This window comes from Simochromis diagramma, unplaced genomic scaffold (genome assembly GCF_900408965.1).
Source record: "Simochromis diagramma unplaced genomic scaffold, fSimDia1.1 OVJJ01000463.1, whole genome shotgun sequence".
Taxonomy (NCBI): domain Eukaryota; kingdom Metazoa; phylum Chordata; class Actinopteri; order Cichliformes; family Cichlidae; genus Simochromis; species Simochromis diagramma.
This window is the reverse complement of record NW_024386941.1, coordinates 689,110-709,781: the sequence shown is the minus strand read 5'-3', so window position 1 is coordinate 709,781 and position 20,672 is coordinate 689,110. Positions and strand designations below refer to the sequence as shown.

The 20,672-nt window shown below is 41.9% G+C and overlaps 1 protein-coding gene across 1 annotated transcript; it reads left to right on the top strand.

Moving 5' to 3' along the window:
* Positions 1-15: 15 nt before the first annotated feature.
* On the top strand, positions 16-20,161 carry sae1 (SUMO1 activating enzyme subunit 1). The gene is made up of 9 exons (XM_040037394.1): positions 16-236; positions 819-930; positions 1,957-2,130; positions 8,944-9,089; positions 9,230-9,329; positions 9,834-9,939; positions 15,939-16,083; positions 17,409-17,478; positions 19,856-20,161. The coding sequence occupies exons 1-9, from the start codon at positions 145-147 to the stop codon at positions 19,946-19,948; spliced, it is 1,038 nt and encodes a 345-aa protein (XP_039893328.1). The 5' UTR covers positions 16-144; the 3' UTR covers positions 19,949-20,161.
* Positions 20,162-20,672: the final 511 nt, after the last annotated feature.

The window sequence follows — 20,672 nt, the reverse complement described above, 5'->3', positions numbered from 1 at the left end:
TCTATTGTTTTGTTCTGTCGACGTCATCAGCTAGCGCCTGTTCAGCGGGACCGTCGCGGCATTTGAAACAGCTCCATCTGTAGCTGCACAAAATATTCATTTACCCCGGATTTACCTTCATTGGAACGAATTGAAGTGATCGATATGATCGAGAAGGAGGACCCGGTTATTAGTGAGGAGGAAGCGGCACAGTACGACCGCCAGATCCGACTGTGGGGACTGGATGCCCAGAAGAGGTCAGTTAGCTCGGGAGGCTAATCGGTGCAGCCGGAGCTTTGACTTGCTGTACTTACTCTGCACCGATTTTCAGCAGAGTACATCGTTAAAGAAATCTATCTTTTACAAAAAGCCACGATTACATTATATAATTTACTAATGAATAATAAATGTGTTATGCGATCTTACTTGAAAATATTGATAATTAGCTGAGTAGGTAATTTCTGTGATTGCTTCATTCAAACAGATGATGTAAATAATATCGGCACAGACTTCTTGTTCAAACTGGAATTATTACATGTGAATTAACTGTTTAAGGATATATTTCAGTTAATGCTCACGTGATATTAAAGCTTCAAAAAGGCTGCTGAATCTCACAAAATCAAGCTTTAGTTTCAGGCTTACACGGCTCAATATGCGTTATTTGTAACAGCTGCTCGTTTTATTCTGTCTGAATGTTTTTTTTTAAGAATCTCTTTAATGTAGTCAAAATGTTTACAGAACATTTCATTATGATTTTCTTCCAATCAGCACACAATTACTTCTGAAACCACACAGTAAGCAGTACTTAAACTGGTTTTTAAATTCTGTCTGTATTCCAGGTTGCGAGGGTCTCGAGTGCTCCTGGCAGGTTTGGGTGGTCTCGGGGCTGAAGTGGCCAAGAACTTAATCTTAGCTGGCGTTAAAGGACTCACCTTGCTGGACCATGAACAGGTAAGCACTCTTCATCGTTATCCCTGATTAGAGATGTCACATCAAGAGCAGCAGGAATTCTTTTACACATTTTTCAAACAAAACACATTTACTCAAATCCAATAAAACAGTGGAATAGTATGTGAGACCTTTAGATTTGCAGTACTAAAAATGCACACTAGGTGGTTCCAGTAGCTAGATCTTTTCAAAGCTATTGATAAAAAGTGCTTTTAAGTATTAAAATAACAACAAATGAAAAATGTTTTAAGTACAACAAAAGATGAAATACAGTGCCTCAAAATGCAAACCTTTTTTTTTATACAGGTAACCCAAGATAGAAAAAGAACAGTTGCTTTGGTACTTGTTTCTCCTACTGAAATGTTGCATCCAGAGAAACTGAATTAGTTTTTGAGAAAAGGATGTAAATAACTAATATTCACTTTGAACATTTCCACATCTTGCCATAGAAGATATCTTCTGTTCAAAATTTTAAATGAGGGTCTTTCTTTTTCTTGTCAGTACAGTATTTGTCTGATACCCTCCAACCTCAACCCTACTCTGTGCATTTTTCCAGTTCCAGGCCAATAAGACGAGACTGATCAGGGTTTATTTAAGCAGTTTTTGTTGTTGTTTCTTTCAAAAACATCAAAATTCATATAAAAAAATGTTCCTCTGATAATCTGACGACAGGCTCGTATTATTAAGCGTGTTTGTATCAAATTACATCAAACACCAAATGTGCAATGTGTCAGCGGGAATTCACATTTTGTGGGAAAGTAAAACTGAACATTGTAATTTAGCTGTTCTGTGATGATTTTATAATAAAAGTTGCACACTTCTGTCTTCTTGTTCCTTGTTCTCTGACACTACATGAGGGAAAAGTGGAGTAAAAATATGATAATTTATAATTTATGATCATAAATATAAATTAACACCTGTCTGTGTGTATTTAGTCTAAAAGGAGATGTGTTATGTGAGCACAACAGCAGTAACAGTTGCAGTAAGAGCCTCATCCAGCTGTGCGCTCCCTGTCGGGGTGTCTTCCAGGTGTCGGAGGAGTCATGCCGAGCTCAGTTCTTGGTTCCAGTCACGGCTCAGGGTCAGAATCTTGCCAAGGCCTCTCTGGAGCGAGCGCAGAACCTCAACCCAATGGTGAAAGTGCACGCTGACCCAGACAGAATCGAAGACAAACCGGACGACTTCTTCCTCCAGTTCGATGCGGTGAGTTTAACATGCTGACTCCTTTCTTCGCTGACTCCCCTCTCGTCACCAGAGGTGCAAGATAAGGAGGTGAGGCGGCAGAAATTTAAACCAATGAGACATGCTTACCTCAGAGCTGCTGTTTTAAAGTAAATTCCAGTTAAAAATGACACCTGGTTGTCAGGCCAGCCTCTTGAAGTCTGTTTTTGTCTGTTTGGTCAGAATTCACACCAGTGGCCCATTGGAGGTCACTTTATAGCTCTGACAGCGCTCATCCTCTTCCTCCTCACCTAAAGGAACAGATACCGATCCTGCTTCTTGGTTACGGGCTTTCTACGGTCCTGTGCAGCTCTCTTGGAATAACTGTTTGTCTCCCGGAATGTCCTCCATGTTCTTGAGACTGTGCTGGGAGGCACAGCAATAACACACAGCAGTAACAATAAGTAATCCTGGAGGAGGTGGCCTACCTGTGCAACCTCTATAGGCGTCCAGTATCGCCTCATGCTACCAGTCTTCACACTGACCCTAACCAAATGCAAAACAGTCAGAAAAGATGAGGAGGGAGAAAATGTCTCCACCTGTAAAACCATTCCTGTTTTGAGGATCGTCTCATTGTTGCCCCTCCACTGCACCTGCTGTTAATTTCAGTGACCCCGAAACAGCTGAAACTGATTAAAAACCCGCCCTGCTGCTTAACCGACCAGATCGATATCCCAGAAGAAGACCTCTGATTAAAAAATGTCCTGTTACATTTTTCAGCAGTGTGTTGACTGACTGCACCTCACAGGTTGACCACTAGGTGGCGCTATCAGACCATGTGGTGCACTGAAACACCTGCGGTGAGATAATGTCTGCAAGGTGTGGTAATGACATGAGCTTCATTGTCCAGCCAGTGAAAATAGTGACGTTTAGAATTAGATGCTACACTGATATAATTAATATATAATTATATGCAGATTATAAACACAGCCATGCTGCTGTGTATGTGAGGAGATTAAACCTGAAACTGAACAACTTAAAACCCGAGAGGCTGGAAGGAAGAAGGGCCACATTAACCCCCCCAACCCTAACCCACCTTTCACTAAGACCACACTGACTTAAAGTACCCACCTGTCAAACCACGGTGAGCAGACTTTCCCTGTTTGTGTAGACTTTGCCTGAGGGAATTACCCACACTTCAGACTGTTGCAACATTAAACACGGGGGTAACAGGGGAAGCCCTGAAGCTCTAGGGAAAAGGGCAAACAAGGAATAAAAAGACTAAACTAAGCGAATGGATTATTTAACAGCGTCGTTCGCTCAGTGAGCCGGCAGAAGGATGTCCGGGTCAGCGAGTCGGTCTCTTTGCTGATTTGAAAATCAAACTTTCTAATCAAAAAGCAGCACAGGACACGTTATTGCGTGATACATAAGATCAGGTGGTGCGTCTCATTCCTGTTTATTTAGTCTGAGTCACCTGTGATGGTTTAATGCCGTTTGGAATGGAGCCCTAAATATTGTCACGCATATTTATTTCAGTTAAAGGAGGAGTTCTTACAGTTGTTGTCAGGAAAAACAAATGAATTATTGCATTTTACATTCGGTTTCATTGCTTCGGCGCGATCTAAGTTTTGTCAGCTGACGGCGAGAATTCATTTGAACACCATCAGAAGAATAACAGATTTTCTTCCCCTCCCGTTGAGCCAGAATCGTCGGCAGTCTTCCTCCCTCCGGGGGTGCTAAATGAGTGTCAGGAGGAGGGAAAGTAGTACAGGAGGAAGACGAGGGTGGGAGCAGTAAGACAAAAAAGAGTGAGGACAGGTTGAGAAGGATGTTAGTAGGACAGATGGAGGGAGGACGAAACTTTTAAAGAAGAGAAGGTGAAACAAAAAATAGAAAGAAATGATTAAAAAAAGGTGGAAAACAGAAGGGGGTCTCTGCTGCTTTCATCTGCTTCCACTGATGTATCTGTGTGTGGCTCAGCGGGAAGATGGAGGGTGATTAAAGCGGAGCAGTTGGAGTGTGGTCGCAGTTTTCATCTGAGAAGCCCAATTACTGAGGGATGAATACAATAGAAAAGCACACAGTGTCCATCTGTGTGCCTGCAGAGAGCTGCCGACAGTGTTTACAATTCAGACTCTTTGGTTTCAAGTAAGAAAGAAAAGGAAAAATCGCACGTCATAACTAACAAACACGCTGATAAATCTGAAATGTATCCTTTCACTCTTTTTTTATTTATGTATTGCTAAAAAAAATATAATTATCTGCATTTTTTTTCCTTTAAAGACAATAAATCTGTGCTGCTAATTTTACAGGGTTTTCCTGTTATATCTGACAGTTTGATCAATAAAATGCAGCGTTGTGCACGAGTAAATAAAACTCACAATTAACAAAATGGTTAAAAGATAGATGCTGGTCATTTCCCTCGGCTCGGTTTGGGGCAGGCACCAAAATTCACCAAAGTTTCTTGTTTAAAAAAACCTCCTCAAACGTCGACCTTTGAAATGTAATCCAAGTTTTTCCAAGCGTGCAAGAGGTGTTTCCTCTCCCAGCGGCCCAAACTCTTCGGTGTTCAGCCGAATTGAAACATCTGGCTACAGCGAGCCTCTCGTGGTTATTTCTGATGCTGCTCTTATATATAAAACATTTCTACAAAAAAGATTTCAGCCTTGCCTCAAAGGAGGATCTGTAACTATTTTATTTTTATTTAAGTGGACTTAAATGTACGTGAAATGGTATTTGATTAATGTAAAGGTAAAACACTGGCTTAGACTCACTGCCTAATCTGTATGCCGACGAATCATGCTTCATTTCCCAAAGGCCAATTATGAGGCAGAACAAACCCAGTCGTGTTCTCAGAAGTTCTTATTTTTACCTCCCTGTTATTATTCCACAAAGACGCTTTTAACAGCTATGTGTTTGGTCCTGCATGCGTCTCTGCTCGTAACTTCATTTTTCTACATTTTCTGTATTTGGATGTGAACAAAGGTCCTCTGTTACAGTGAAAACACAGGCGCACATTAAAATACCCGTGGTTATCTAATATGAAAAACATAAACGTCTTCTTTGGACACTGGTTTGGCTGCGTGCAGCTTTTTTGTGAGCAGTAAGAGGTCGTGCATTTGCTGAGACCTGGAATTTAGCTCCTCAGAGTTTATCTGCCATTTATCCTGAAAGGGAAATCCAGGCTAGTGTGGGGCGTTTCACTTTGTAAAAGCACTCTGACCTGTGCAACAGTGCATACTGTGAAATGCATAACTGCTATCATTATGCCTCAGTTAAACACTGAAAAGTAATTAATGCTGGAAGTATTCAAAAACGCTGTATGTTTCCATACAATGGCTCACCAGAGCGTGTGTGTGTTTGGGTTTGATTTTGTTTGTCTGTGGCTCGACCCCCAGGGGGCGCTTTTGTCTCTTTTTTTCTCGGGTTTATTGAAATTGTTTTCGTGAACCATTTTTTGCAGTTTGAAGCTGAAGTTTTTGCATATTTTCTGACTACGTTCGTTTAGAGAGTAAAGTTTATTTTCACCTCTGTTTTTTGACACAACACTACGCCGAATGTCTAGAAGACTAACATGCCAGGTTACTCATACGAAGATTCCCATTATGAAAGCAGTTTGTGCAGCTGCTCGCGCCTGTTGTTGCTCTTTCTATTAGAGGTGAAATGGGGACGTTTCGTTTTAATTGCTGGGTTGTGTTTTCAGCTATCGGCCGTCTTGCAGATAATGTGTTGTACTGTACAGCTTGTCATAGTGTGGGTGTGTAAATGATAACAATTATTTATCTCGAGACTCCTCAAATCTCCAGAGAGTGTTTTAAAAACACTGGTCCTGTAGCCCCGGTATGACCGGCGCGATGAGGGGGTGTCGGCAGCCGTCTTATCTGTGGGTTTAGGGTGTTTTGGGTGTTCTGGACTGGGTCAGTTGGATAAGGTAGACCCTGCCCACCGGTCAGTTGTTTACAGTCATACATGAGCCCACTCTGGTTATATCATAGCCCACTGCGTCTCTCGCCACACAGAGATGTTGGTGTTTTTTCTACAACTTCAGCAACTTCATATCATCATCGCTCCAGGAAGTTTGGCTTTGGTGCTTCAAACACAGAAAGACATTTTAATACATGACTAACACTGTAAAAAGGTGGTGTTTTTGTTTTTTGAGCCACCCAAACCGAAACCTAAAACTGAAAATATTTTTTATGATGATTCCACTGGGTCTAAAATAATAATTCTGCTTTTGCTTCTGGTTTCACAAGGGACACCAACTCAAGTGTTGTGGGTGGAAATCATTTGTTTAACCCTTTCACCCACCACAACCTACACTTCCTCTGCTGCAAGAGACTCAAATAATGAGGTGCCTAAAACATAAAATCCAGTTAACCATAAAAAAATTAATGACTAAATAAATAAAAAAATACGCCAAACAAACAACCAGGGCTTGTGTTACATGTAGCGTTTTATATTCATTCAGTATTAAAGGTGGTGCTGGTTATTTTAGATTACTATGAAGTGCAGGTAAGTGCCTGCTTTAGTATTTTTTTCCCTAAGGATGCCTCTGTGGTGTCGCATCAACGTGATTGGTCAGTTCAGCGATGATCCCGTAGCAACACCAACACAAAGACATCAAAAACACCATCAGTCAGCCTGGCTTTAATATAGTACACTGTGTCACTTTAATGACTTTAATCTCGTTTCACTCGGTGGTAAACTGCTGCAGTAGGTGTGCCTCGAGTGTTTTGGCAGCTCACCAGCTGCTGTTCAGCATCTCTGTTGTTCCAGGAATGAACATGGAGTGAAAGTTTCAGGTGTTTTTTGCTTTTTTTTTGTTTTTTAAAGGGGGATTACAGGTGATTTTTAAGTAAAATAACTTCTTTTGGGACCAAATGTTTCTAAGCAGTTGGGTCTTTCCACGCGAAACCAGTAAATCTGAGAAATGTCCTCAGAATCAGCTGATTTTATTTATTTTATTTATTTATTGTATAACAGCTTCATCATTTAAATTTTACCTTCACACAATGAAAATTGCGAGAGTTGTAAGCCCTTGAAGTGCATACGGTTGGGTCAGAATTTAGTTTCTTAATTAACTTTAACTTGCTCCAAGTGTCACAATCTAATTACTGTAAGCTTTTATCTACAACTACAGTAATTTAATGTCTGACATAGAGATGAAGTTGTGTGGGCTTATGATGCCTAAAAAATGAGGAAGAAAATAAGATGACTTATGACAAAAATTTCCACGCACCCCTGTGTTCTTCAAGAGCCTGAACCTCAGAAAGTATTTATAGTATGAAGGTCAAATTTGACACAAATTCATTAAATATAGTGACAGTCTTGTACACAAAGAGTCTTTTAATTCTGGGATTAATGGATGTTTTTCATAGAATGTTTATATCAATGGGAAATCCAGCGTATTTCTTTTGAAGCCCGGTGTAGAAAGGAATAAGCAGCTGACGTGGTGTCGTGTTTTTTCCAGAGCAGCTTACTGGGGCATAGGTCTGAATTTATGGTGTGCAAGTTGCACCCGTTAAGGAAAGAAGTGCACAAAACACAAAAACAGCCAAACAGGATGCAAAAGAGGGTAGAAGTTCATGCTGAATATAAAGTAACTTTAAGAATTTTCCTTTATTCTGCTCAGCCTGCGTGTCTCATTTTAATAAAACAAAAATGTTTTCTTTAATCTCTCATAAATATTCACGTTTGTTTAAAGGTATACCGTCACAGAGGAGGTTTTCTGGGACGGAATAAAAATAATTAACAGTGCAAAGACAAAACTCCCAACGACTGTGGAGTGGGAGTTAAAGTCATATGTTTCAACCAGTGCAAAAAAAGTGTAGAGATTTTAGAGTAAATGTCAAATTTTCAATAAAATGTAACAGTAACCTTGATCATACGACTTGAAAGTTGTTTGTGTCTCCGTCTGAGAGCGTTACGAAACTGCTCGGTCTGCCCTGAAGAAAAACTGCTTTGTTATCTGTAACTGGAAAGATTTGCTCGTTAGCCTTCAGGTTCTGATGATTGAGATCAAGATAAGACTGGGAAAACGAGAATTTTTTGAGTGGGAGAAAAGACTTGATATTAGTAGAACGGGATTTAAAAAAAAAAATAATAATAATAAAAGGTCACATGAAAAGGAGTCTACACTTTCAACCTCATGTTTGCAAGCTGTAGGATTTGTATTAAAGGGGACCTATCATGCTCATTTCCACCGCAGTGTGTTTACTAAAGTATCTTTGCATGACTCAAAGATCATAATAATCCTAATCCTTATCTCATACTGGTGCAGCCTCCAGTTGTCTGTCTGAAACAAGCTGTTCCAACTCCTTCCCCTTTAAACAACCTCTATTCTGATTGGCTGCCCCTCACAAACAGATGGTTTAAATATGCTCGAGATGACCTTATTAGGGATATCTGCACTCAGTGTCATCACACAGAGCCAAGGGTAGAAAAAACTGTCTGAAACAGAGCATTTAGGTAAACCTTTTTACTCACTGGGATTAATTGTACATATGTTGATCTCATTATGGCTCTCTTGCAGAGCATGTCTTTATCCTGTCTTCCTTCTCTCACCCCAACCGGTTCCCAGCAGATGGCCCCGCCCCTCCCTGAGCCTAGTTCTGCCGGAGGTTTCTTCCTGTTAAAAGGGAGTTTTTCCTTCCTACTGTCACCAAAGTGCTGCTCATAGGGGGTCATATAATTAACTTACAATATAAAGCGCCTTGACACGGCTGTTGTTGTGATTTGGTGCTGTATAAATACAACTGAATTGAGTTGGATTAAATTATTTCAATATCTGAATCCCTAACGAGCCTTTAACACTTTGTTTTTGTGTTTGTTTGGGAATTTTTTGTCCCTCAGGTGTGTCTGACAGGCTGCTCCAGAGACCTGATGATACGCGTTGACCAGCTCTGCTCCAAACACAACATCAAAGTGTTCTGTGGAGATGTCTACGGTTACTACGGTTACATGTTCTGCAACCTGGGACAGGCGCACAACTATGTCGAGTAAGTGCGATGGGGGCAGGTTATATTCCCAGTTGTTGAGAATAAAGCTGGTCGTTGTGTGTTTTGTGCATTGTAACACAGCCTCAGACATATTAAGAAACCTTCATTTTTACTTTCTTCTTCTTGTTTCTTCTTTAAAGGGAGAAACCCAAAGTAGTAAAACCCAGCGGTGAGTCCAACGACGGCCCGAAGGCAAAGAAAGCCAAAGTCGACCCCAACGAGACCACCATGGTGAAAAAAGTACGCGCACAATTATCAGCTTTCACCGTATCACAGGTTTATTCGTCTAACTGTGTAGACTGAAAGAACGGACATAAACAAAGATGTTTTTTAACTTAAACAAGGAGATGTATTAGCAATCTTGCCTTTAGTTAAGAGAAGGAATATTGAATATAACAGCACTTACCCTCATTTTTAGTTCTTTCTTTCTCAAAGGTTCAAACTAAAATCGATCTTTCTTTTGTATTCTCTTTCTAATTTATGTTTTTAAAAAGGGCTTTTATGACATCACATTAGCAATAACAGTATCAGACACATTCATTACTTGTTTTTTGAGGAATTAAACTTGAAACTGGAAAAAAACATAGAAAAAGAACATTATCGATGTTAAATGTTTAAAATTAGTGTTCTATTAAATAGGAGGTTGTCATCATATAAATTGCTTTATATTCGTCCTAAAAACAAGGAACGAACAAATCAGTTCAAAACCTATTCACTCCATATTGATCTTCTCCAACCAATCAGACGGCCAGTTTTTGCACTCTGAAGGAGGCTCTGGCGGTCGACTGGACAAGCGAGAAGGCCAAAGCCGGTCTCAAGCGAACACCAGTGGACTACTTCCTGCTCCAAGGTACATAAAGCCATTTTTTGTTTCCAAATGTGGGATGATTGAGTTTTTAAATGTAAAAATAAACTTTCCAGCATCATTTTTAGAAAATCTGTTGTAGTAACAGCTGATCATTTTTCAGTTTGTGAATTAAGTGAAATTATAATCAGAATATCAACATGTTACAGAAAATTATAAAGATTTTTTCAAAGTCTGTTTAAAAGTTTCTGGCATGTACTACTTTTAAACTTTGTCTTTAAAAATGACCATTTGAATTCTGTATAATTATTTCTCATGTGTATGACTTTCTCTAAAGTTTTAGCCTTTAAAGATTTTGTGAAGAAGTTGCAAAGGTTTTTTTAAATTTCATTTAATTTTAATTCACCTTTATGTGATGTTGTTTCATTAGCACGTACATGTGAATTGCATAAAAGAGCTGAATATTTGTTGCATTTCTGTGGCAAGATTTCCCATGCATCGATTTGGGCAAATAACATAAAGAATCCTGAAGGGTTTAAATAAGTATAGAAAATGGAAACTGAAAAAGCGTAGGGTCCTGCAGCTAGACTGAAACACATACCATGAACATGCAAAAATCACTGTTCCAGTTTAGCTGATGAAATATCACCGCACATGCGTGGAAGGTCATGTTCGTAAAGCGTGGTAAATGTCATCTAAATATAAACGCCAGTGGGATTTGAGCAAGATTGTCTTCTAGATAAAACACAGTAGCTTTAGATTTTGTCAAATATATTCGGTAACTGTTGGAAAATAAAGAGTATTCTTAAAACACAGCGATGGTATCCTGCTCCAAATGATATATTGGAATCGTTTCTGTTAAATGCTCCGTAACCGTGGCCCCAAATTTTGATCCATGAGATAAATTTACCTTCCTGTTTTTCAGGTTATTTATGTGTGTCTGATGACCTTCTCCACAGAGTTGTTATTGTCCCTCCTGTCACCTGGCCCTGCACCATTCCCACACTCTGCACGCTAGTTTCCATCACAAGCTGTCCATGGCCAGTCATGTGCACTGAGCGTAGAACAGAGAGCGGCCCGACACCTACACCGCACGACAACAAGCATATCAGAACAGGAAATACAAAGACAACTATTAAAGGTGTTAACTTAGAAAACACTTGTGTGCATAAATACGCTAAACCACAGTTTATGGGAAATTTCACTGGTTGGACTGATCACAAATATTAACCACAATGCGCTACGTTCAAAACGTTTCGTAGAATTTCCCCATGGGGCTGCGTCGATAAGGGCATGCAGCGTAAAAATCTGCCAAATCAAATATGCTGAGCTACCTGCTGTGGAGATCCCCTGTGAATAAGGGAGCTGCTGAGAGTTATAGGGTTTGCAGTTACCCTCTATTATCAGCATTTTATTTGTATTCATTTTATTTTTTGCAAAAGTCAGTTAACATTGTTGACTAATGCTTTCATAGACTAGACTAAATAAAATTAATAAAACTGGTATTTTATTAATAAGCTTGAGTTTAAACATCTAAGTGTGTTTTAATCAAAGACGTTTTTAAGTGGAATACACACATAATGCTTTCATATTCAAGCTGTAGAAGCAGGCGGCAGGGTGCGATCTGAAGGTGGTCCAGTTTGGTGCTGAGGATGTCTGGGATTATGGTGTTGAACGCTGAGCTGTAGTCCACAAAGAGCATCCTCACGTAGTTCTATCTGCTCGAAATACTTCATGACTACAGACGTGAGGGCTACAGGTCTGTAGTCATTGTCTATACCAGTCTTTCTGTGCGTGATGGTGGAGGCCTACAGACAGGTGGGAAGGGTGGCATGAATCAGGGAGAGGTTGAACAGCCTGGTGAGGATCCCTGCCAGTTTGTGTGCACAGGCTTTAACCACACCCTCTGAGATACCTCTCCTGGGGTTCACCGCGTTCAGTCTCCTTCTGACCTCATGTTCCTTTAGGGAGGGGGTGGTGAGGTAGGGTGAAGGGGGAGGGGGAGGGGCGGTCTCAAACCAAGCAAAGAGCTCCTCTGGAGTTTGAGGTTACTGTCGGGGGTTGGGGGGCTCTGGCCTTTGTAGTTGTCGAATCATCAGGCCTCATCCATGCATACCTTTGTCCAGTAGCCTGCCCTACATCGATATATCCTGGTACCTCAAAACCTGACGCAGACTTTAAGTTGGATGATACCTGAGCTGCTTCAGTTATGTATATCTTGCTCATGTTCTGAGGTAGACTTTAGCACTGGATCTCAGCTTGGGGATCTTTACTGGATGCATAGCCTGGCTGGGATTTGAGCTCATGATCTATTGTTTCAAAGATCATAATCTCTAATTTGATCATCTCAGGCACACAGTTCTGACTGTGAGTGCAAAAGCTCCACCCAATTGTGTTTGGCAGCCAATCAGAAGAAAGTTGACTTAAAAAGGGAGGGGCTAAATGGGGTTCGTTTCAGACAGTGCAGCTCCTCAACGCATCCTCTAAGCCAGTGGTGTCCAAACCCAGGCCTCGAGAGCCGGTGTCCTGCAGGTTTTCGATGTGTCCATCACAGCTGATTTAAATGGCTAAATGACCTCCTCAACATGTCTTGCAGTTCTCCAGAAGCCTGTTAATGAACTAATCATTTGATTCAGGTGTGTAGACCCAGGGTGAGATCTACGACCTGCAGGACACCGGCCCTCGAGGCCTGAAGTTGGCCAAGCCGGCACTGAGGACTGGTATAAGATAACTATTTTGACCAGTGAATCATGCAAAGCTACTCTGTTAGAGTCCAAAAATAAAAATAAGGTTCTGAAAAAGAGCATTAGAGATTCCCTTTAAAACTGTTTCACACCCACTCACAGCAGCCACATGCAGTCATGTGACAGTGGCTGTCTGCTTTATTTGCTTACTAAACAGTCAACCTGCTCCTCAGTTTCTCATCTCGTTCCGGTGGATTTTGCATTGAGGCAGCCTTGTCTGGTTAATTTTAGTTTTTGCCTTTAGTGGCCTTTAGTCTAGTAGCACCCCATTTGAAACCCACCTACCCGCTGCAGCCTCGCCCTGTCTTCAGTCTGCTGAGTTTCAGGCTAATTTCTGAGTGGAAACACCACCTAGTTGTTGTTTTTTTTGTTTTGTGAAGGCGAGATGGGAGGCAGTGTTATTATTCGTCTGCTGTTGCTATAATTGGAAGTTGTGGTGGTTGTTTGGTACCACCAATGAGGAAGTGGCTCTTCCTCTGTTATAACTGCTTCCTGTCTCACTAGGAACAGTCGAGAGATGTGAACCGTGTGTAGGGTGTATGCCTTTGTCTTTGCTTTTATGATCTCTTTAATTCCTCTTTTTATTTAAGATGTAGTCAGAGGGAAAAAAATGACCAGCAGAAGATAAGATGACACTTGAACACAAGCGTTTCCTCCTTTTTTTATAAAAAAAACAACAACTTTTATCTGAAACTAAGGCTTTAATTACCTTTAAAATCAGCCTCACAGAGATTTCCGAATTGTTTTTCTTTTCTAAAATTATCATTTAAATATCAGCCCCATGCATCCAAGAACTGGGAGAAGCGTAAATTCAAATAAAATTGGCCATTCAGCCAAGGTTTTTGCAACATGGCTGAAACTTGTAGTACAAATGTGTGTGAGGCATTTTGTATTTTGTGCAGAAAGTATTTCAGACTTCAAAGGATGCGATTTTGAATTCAAGCTCCAGTGTAAGCTGTTTCATTAAGTTAGCTCAGTGGTTCTCAAATAGAGACTGCGCCGTGGAATTTTTTTGACAGCGGTGCATCATGAATGCACAACATAACAGCACAAAGGGTATCAGTACTTTATATGGACTCATACAAAGTACTCTAACGCAATCCTTTAAAAAGCTCCTGTCATCGAGAACTCGCCGGTTTGCACAACTGTCGACTGCGTGACACATCAAAGGCCCCAACTGACAGCGGGGAGGTTAATAACGGGAAAAGGCATTGCTTTCTTGTGATGAGCAAACTAAAGACAACAGAAAATGTGTCATAAATTCTACATGTCTTATGATTTCAGCTGAAGCAAGGATGTCAGTAGCGCTCCACCCAAGTATGTTGTCTGTTGGATCGTTAGCTAATGCAAAACAATGCGTCAATCAAGGTAAAGAGGCACGTGGAAACCAAATGTCCCTTTTATAAGAGATTTCACAGGAGGCAAAGTATATATTAGTGGTGTGGGTGCAAAAGATAAATAAATACGAGTACTTTTCCTTCTGCAGAGTGCTGTTTGATTTAGTACCATTAGAAAACTACCATCCATCCACACTTGACAGATAATCACCTCCATGTGTGGTAAGATATGCCTCGAACACCTTAGGTGCCCAGGAGACATCCCCAGAACCACCTCAGCTAGCTCTCTTTAATGTGATCTCCTCATCACCCTATCTGTTAGGGAGAGGCCCGAACCAATCAGAAAGCTCGTTTCCGTGGTCCCTGTCTTCGGTCACTACCCAGAGCTCGTGGTCAGGAAAGTAACGTAGACTGCCGACCAATCAGCAGCTTTGCTTTTACACTCAGCTCTGTTTTCACCACAACATCCTCATCACTGCTGACTGTTCCTGCTCCCCTCACTCGTGAAGTCCTCCACTCAGGGCAGCAGCTCATCCCTGAGTCAACGCGAGCACTTCAGCCTTTCCCTGCTGAGAAACTGTCCGAGGGCATTAGAATACCTACATGGATGTTACAATCAAACCTCACCAGTTTTTGTGTTAGAGGTCCTGATGATGGAGGGATTTCTGGAGTTTCATGTGAACTAAACTGATGTGCTCTGTTTGTGGTTTGTTTGTTAAAACAGTCTCATTTATTTGTTTTAGTCAATTTCAGAGTGGAAATGTTATTTTTCACTTTCACTTTCTGCAAAAGTAAAAACCAATGAATAAAAGAAGAGCTTGTTGGATGATGTCGAGGCTGTTTTACGTAGATAATGCGACCGATATGTTGTTTTAATGTGTTTGGTGTGCCGTGGACACAAACGGGTTTAGTTGTAGGTGCTGATATGGAGATAACACACATTTTTCGTGTCTTAAATCTGAGGTGTACATGTAATAAAGGAAAGATTTAGTTGTGCTAATAAATATCCACCTGCCTACCTCTGCAAGATGAACATGATTCTCACTCTGTCCATTGTTTTTGATCTGAATGTGCAGGATTTGGCATTAAGGACCATCTCGAGCATTTCCCCTCCACTCTAATCTGCGATGGTATCACCGCTGCCTGTGTATGTTCAGAGATGGTATCTTTCTTCCATCCATGTTCACATTATTATATCGTGTTATGAAATTCAGTTTGATTTCCTTCCCGAGCGTGATGCCATTTGTACCAGCCTGTAACTTTCTACTAACAAAGTTTCACTGATAAAGGGCAGAGCCGAGGTGTGAGAATGATTCATCGCTGCTACATGTGAGCATGTACTGTGTGTGCGGTGTGCCACGCTGGTGGAAATGGCCGTGGGAGGACTTGACTTCCTCATGTGGTTTTGAGTTAATGGACGAACAGGAAATACGGGGGCGAGGTGTTGATGTGTGCATCTGTGTGGTGCAGCTGGAGAAGTCGGTTGTTGTTTGAAATATTGCACATGACCAAATAGTTTGTTCTTTTGATTTTTAATTTCTCAATCGGTCCTAAAGCCGACACAGGAAAGGTTTGGGTTTTTTTTTTTTTTCATCTTTCTCGCTCTGAGAGGCAGACTTAATACTTCCTCTGTGATCCTGTGCAGGTGGATGTGTGTTGCACGCAGGAGTCTGTGACTGCGCGCTCTTAATTTGATGTGGGGGAAACGTGGGCCTAATCGGATGAAATGGTTGATGGTGCAACCACATACTGATGTTATCCTGGTTCAAAGGGAGCAGCAGGGGAGATGTTGTCTTTCCATAAGATGATAATTCACTGTGGAAGTCACTTAAAAGCGTGATGTAATTATAAATGGCAATAGTGCAATAGATTATGTGGAAAATATTGCCTTAGTTAAATGCTTCAAACTTCTTTCCTGCGTCTCAACTGTCATTTCTTTCCTCCCGTCTGCTGCTCTCCACAGTTCTGCTGAAGTTTCGTACAGACAAAGGCCGTGACCCCGACCCGCAGTCCTTTCCAGAAGACAGTCAACTCTTGAGGCAAATCCGCGACGACGTCCTCGAGTCCCTGTCATTGAACAGCGACCTCCTGAATGACGACTTCATCAGGTGACTTTAAATAAGTCGATTCAGAATAGATCATCTGCTCTTTCAAACACAAACACACCAAACTTCCCCTGATAGACATTATTTTATATAATCAAGATGAATGTACTTTTTTAGAAGGTCGAAGCCACCTTCCTCACTTTGACCCTCTTGTCGGCCATAATGCCTCTCCATGCATCTCCTCTGTGACCTTAAGGAAAGTTAAATCTCTAAACAGGACCATAAGTGTGCATGCAGCCTTTATTCCTTTACAGTAATGTGTGATCTCTGCAGAGATCAGAGAATTAGAGGCACTAGTTGCAGTTTAATGTCAGCGATCCACCACAACATAAAATCTCTGAATAACATTGAAGGTGTTTGCTTTTCCATATTTCCTGTCACATATTTACTGCCACATGGGCGGATGTTCATATTAAAGATGATCAAAATTTCAAATAATGAGCTCACTGTATGTAGAATACCTGTGAAATCCTTTTTGTCTGCTATAAAAAATGCTTTTCAGAAGCCACCAAGGCCCAGTGTTCATGAGAAGCTAGTCTAGTAGTTCAAGGATAAAATTACTGAGCTGGAAATCGCAATAAGAAGTTCACGTTACTGATCCCAGAAAAAAGTCTGACGTGTTAGCCAAGCTTTCAAAGTCTTCAGACTCCAATGCAGACAATCCCAGACAGCATACATGTGCACACACAGCAGTATAGATGTGGTTTTAATGTCAGGGCTTGTTGATGGCTTGCATGGCTGTTATCAGCTGTTCTAACAGGAAAATTCAACTTTAAAAAACGTGGCACACACGGGCACGAGGGCCGATGAAGACTCAGCAGCTGGCTCTGATTAAAGGCCGACTGTTAGCTGCTCTCAGTCTGCAGATGAGTTTCCTGGCTGTAATTTCACCTTCACTGCTTTTGATTTTCGACACGGTGGGTTGCCAGTTTTTGGCTTATAAACACAAGCTCATTAATCCACTACTACATCCTCACATCCACCCTGATGGCAGGAAGAAGCACATTAATGTTAGCTTTTCTCAAAGTCTCTCTAATCAATTTCTCACCAGTGTTTTGAGACAAAATAACATCACCTGGGGGAAGGGGCGATGGCAAACCGATTTACCCAAACGCACATGCTTCTAGTGTCAGTGAAAAGACGTTTATTTAGTTCACATCAGCCATAGCAAGACAAATAAATCAGCTGGCAGATGAGACTATGGAACATATTTTTTTTTCTTTGTTTTGTGGCTCTTGTGCTCTTTTTTTAGTTACTTAGTTAGTCACTTCCTTAGCGTTACACTTTCTATTTAGTGGTTAATGTTTCCTTGCACTGTTTATCCTCAGCTACTGCTTCTCTGAGATGTCTCCAGTGTGTGCAGTCGTGGGAGGAGTTCTGGGACAGGAAGTTGTTAAGGTGAGGATGTAAACATGAAGATTTTTGGGGCAGTGTGCAAATTGCACACAGAATTGTATGAATCTTGCAGCTTCAGGAAACGTTGTGAAAGGGCTGATGTCATCCCCTCTGAAGCGTCTAACGGTATTCAGTCGGTGACTTTGTGATGAAGACGGCAGGTCTGGTGTGTCAGCTGACATGTGGCCACTCGGCTGGTCGCTGGGTTGGATCCAGAGAAGCGGCGGCGGCTCTGCTCGGTGCAGAAGCGATTTTCGCTGTGACCACAGTGCAGCTCGGTGTGACGCTCTGGCAGCAGCCGTTTAAATGGAGAGATGATTTGTACTGTTCTCGAGCTGAAGCCGTAATGACCCCATTCATAAAAGAGCCTAATGAAAGCTGTTAGTGGGAAGAAAAGCGACTGAACGGTGACACCAACACCTTTCCTACATGCTGTAATCTCAGGGTAACAATCAAGCCTGTTCTGTTGTTTTAATTCCCTCAGGCTAATCAGTTTATTAAAAATAACAAAAGCTCCTTGAAATTGTGCCAAAATCTATGCAGCGAAATATCTCACAGAGCAATCACTCTTTTCTTTGTTTCTACATGAATCAGTTTGCTGATAATCAACAATACTTGACATAAATTCAGCTGATCTCCTCTTCAACCCCTCCTCCTTGGGCAGCACAGCCTCCGTGTTTAGATCCGTCTGTGGAAGTCTTGTTCTGTGAACTCTCAGACTTCACCGTGAACCTCAAACTGCAGCACTGAGGTGCTCTGGCTCCCATCCACAGTCCAAAGACATGCAGTTGGTGAGGTTAGGTTCATAGGTGATTCTAAATTGCCCAGAGCTGGGAATGGTAGTCTGTCTCTCTGTGTTCGCCCTGGGTCAGCCTGGCCACCTGTCCAGGGTGTACCCCGCTTCTCGCCCTATGGCAGCTGGGATAGGATCTAGTCCTCCTGCCCCAGAATTGCATATGTGGAAAAAATTAATGGAATATTGGAAACTGACCCGACTTTCATGTTTCTCTGCTGACATCACCCCGGTCCACCTTGCTCTGTTACCCACTCTCTGACAGAACAGTGAGTTTTTTGACAGAGAACCATGTTGCCAGATGTGGCGATGCAGACTCATCCAGGCAGTGACCTTCAGAATTAATCAACAGAACACAAGCAGGAGTAGTACACGCTGATCACTCGAGCTACGCCTTAAGGTCCTGTCCATAAACATAACGAACAGATCTGAGGACAAAGGGCAGCTCAAGGAGTCCAAAACTCACTGAAAATGTGCTTGACTGTGCACCAGATGTTCTCAGTTCTCACTTTGAGTATACAGGGACCCAACGGCTCGTAACAAATTTGGATCAGCTCTCAAACTTCGTACACCACAGCCCACAGGTGTCCCAGGGGTCGCCCAGTTTTCAGCATTCCCAAAGAATGTGTAGATTGGATGGTCAAACTCCCATACTTCCTCCAGAATTTGGAGGGATTATGGGAATAATGTTATAGTCAATGATGCTATAGTGATTTGATGCCTGCATGTTTCTAATACAACATCCAGATCAGAATCTGGGAGTTCTGCTGTCACATCCCGATGGAGACGTTCAGGCTAAAGCTCCTGAACTGTGTCAGTCTCCACTCGTCAGATGCCCTAGTTGCCAGATTTGACTCTCTGTGACTTTGTCCTATTCCCAAACTCAACGCCTGGGAGGGGATCAAACGCAAAAAGCAAATCCGGGGCATGAAGGGAAGGACAGCCGAAAGAGTTGCAGGGCTGCTCAAAGCGACAGCCTTTAAGGGAAGATCAGCTGGATTTAAATTGATATTGTATTTTATCTTTTATAAGTGAAGTCAGGGAGCTTTCTAAGTCTTTAGTGTGATTTTTGCTTACCAGCGACTCTTGTGGTTAAACCCAACAGTCAACATGTTAAGATTAGAAACCTGTTTTTCTTTCTGGGGTGAGCGCAGGGCGACACAAATGGGCGAGTTCATTTCAGGGTGAGTGTGTGAGACAGGCCGGGGGGGGGAGAGGACAGACAGTTCAGAATCAGGCTGCGTTATATTGGCACAAGGCCAACCTGCTGTCTGGATGATGATGATGATGATGAAACCTGCTGCAACAGCCAGACTGATGTCTCTCACAGTGAATCTGACTGAGTTGTCTTGTACACAGAAACATTAAGTCCATTTATGAACTGACAGAAGTGTGACAGGCTCTAGTCAAGTTAAACCCCGGCATTGAAACTTGGTTAGCTGCAGTAGAGTATTTCATCCTGCCGACGAAGCACGTGGAGGTTTTATTTCTCACAGATTCGACGAGAGGCCGAACTTTTGCAAGCAGCCACTGTAGTTCCTCTTCAAATAACATAACATAACATTTTTCTCCCCTCTTTGTCTTCAGGCTCTCTCTCAGAGAGACGCTCCTCACCGCAACTTCTTCTTCTTCGACGGTCGTAAAGGCAACGGCGTGGTGGACTACTTTGGACCAAACTGAACGTGTCAGGCTACGCCGGCTTACAGGCAAACTTCAGTTTGTCCTGTCTGATTATTTATGGCAGCGCTTGTTCTACTCGTTCAGTTTCTTTTCTTTCTTTCTTTTTATTTTTTTCACAGTTGGATCCATTTCGCCCCAAAATCTGATACAAGAACAGCAGGAAGTTTTTTGTTTTTTTACATTTGTTAATAAAACATTGTGTAGTAAAATGTTTCAGCTTCTCGTGTCTGCTTTTTATTAAATCTTCCACCAAACTGTACTGATGATTCTCCTTCCTTTGCTGCTGGGGACATTTTAAAGTCCAGGACTTGAGCTGCAGCGTTGCATCGGCATGAGAGAGAAATCACACGCAGGCTAGATTCAGGGCTGATATCAGTGTGGTTTATCTGAAGGGGAGAGACAACCGACAACACCAACAACACATGATGTCTCGCAGAGTGTATGACTGTATTTGGTCATAGCCTCCCATCGCCTGACATGTGACTCATCCAGCCAAACATGGTGGTGTAGTGAGTATGTCACAGCACAGCAAAGAAATAGGAAAGGGCGGTGGCTGCCATTCAAATGAGACGTGACATAAAGTCACAGCATTTCCTCTCTTATGCCCCAAAACAGGGCAACAACAACAGCGTTAGCACAGACAGGCAGCATCATTACATCAGCCCCTAGGTGTGGTGTTTATGCTGCTGCCCTCATACCTGTGAAACCTGATGCTCAGTGGAAA

Excerpts from the sequence above, each read along its gene's own strand:
- sae1 (XM_040037394.1), top strand. The coding sequence starts at position 145 with ATGATCGAGAAGGAGGACCCGGTTATTAGTGAGGAGGAAGCGGCACAG. Across the intron at positions 9,330-9,833 it reads AGACCACCATGGTGAAAAAA|ACGGCCAGTTTTTGCACTCT; the intron begins GTACGCGCACAA and ends CCAACCAATCAG. Across the intron at positions 17,479-19,855 it reads TGGGACAGGAAGTTGTTAAG|GCTCTCTCTCAGAGAGACGC; the intron begins GTGAGGATGTAA and ends CTTTGTCTTCAG.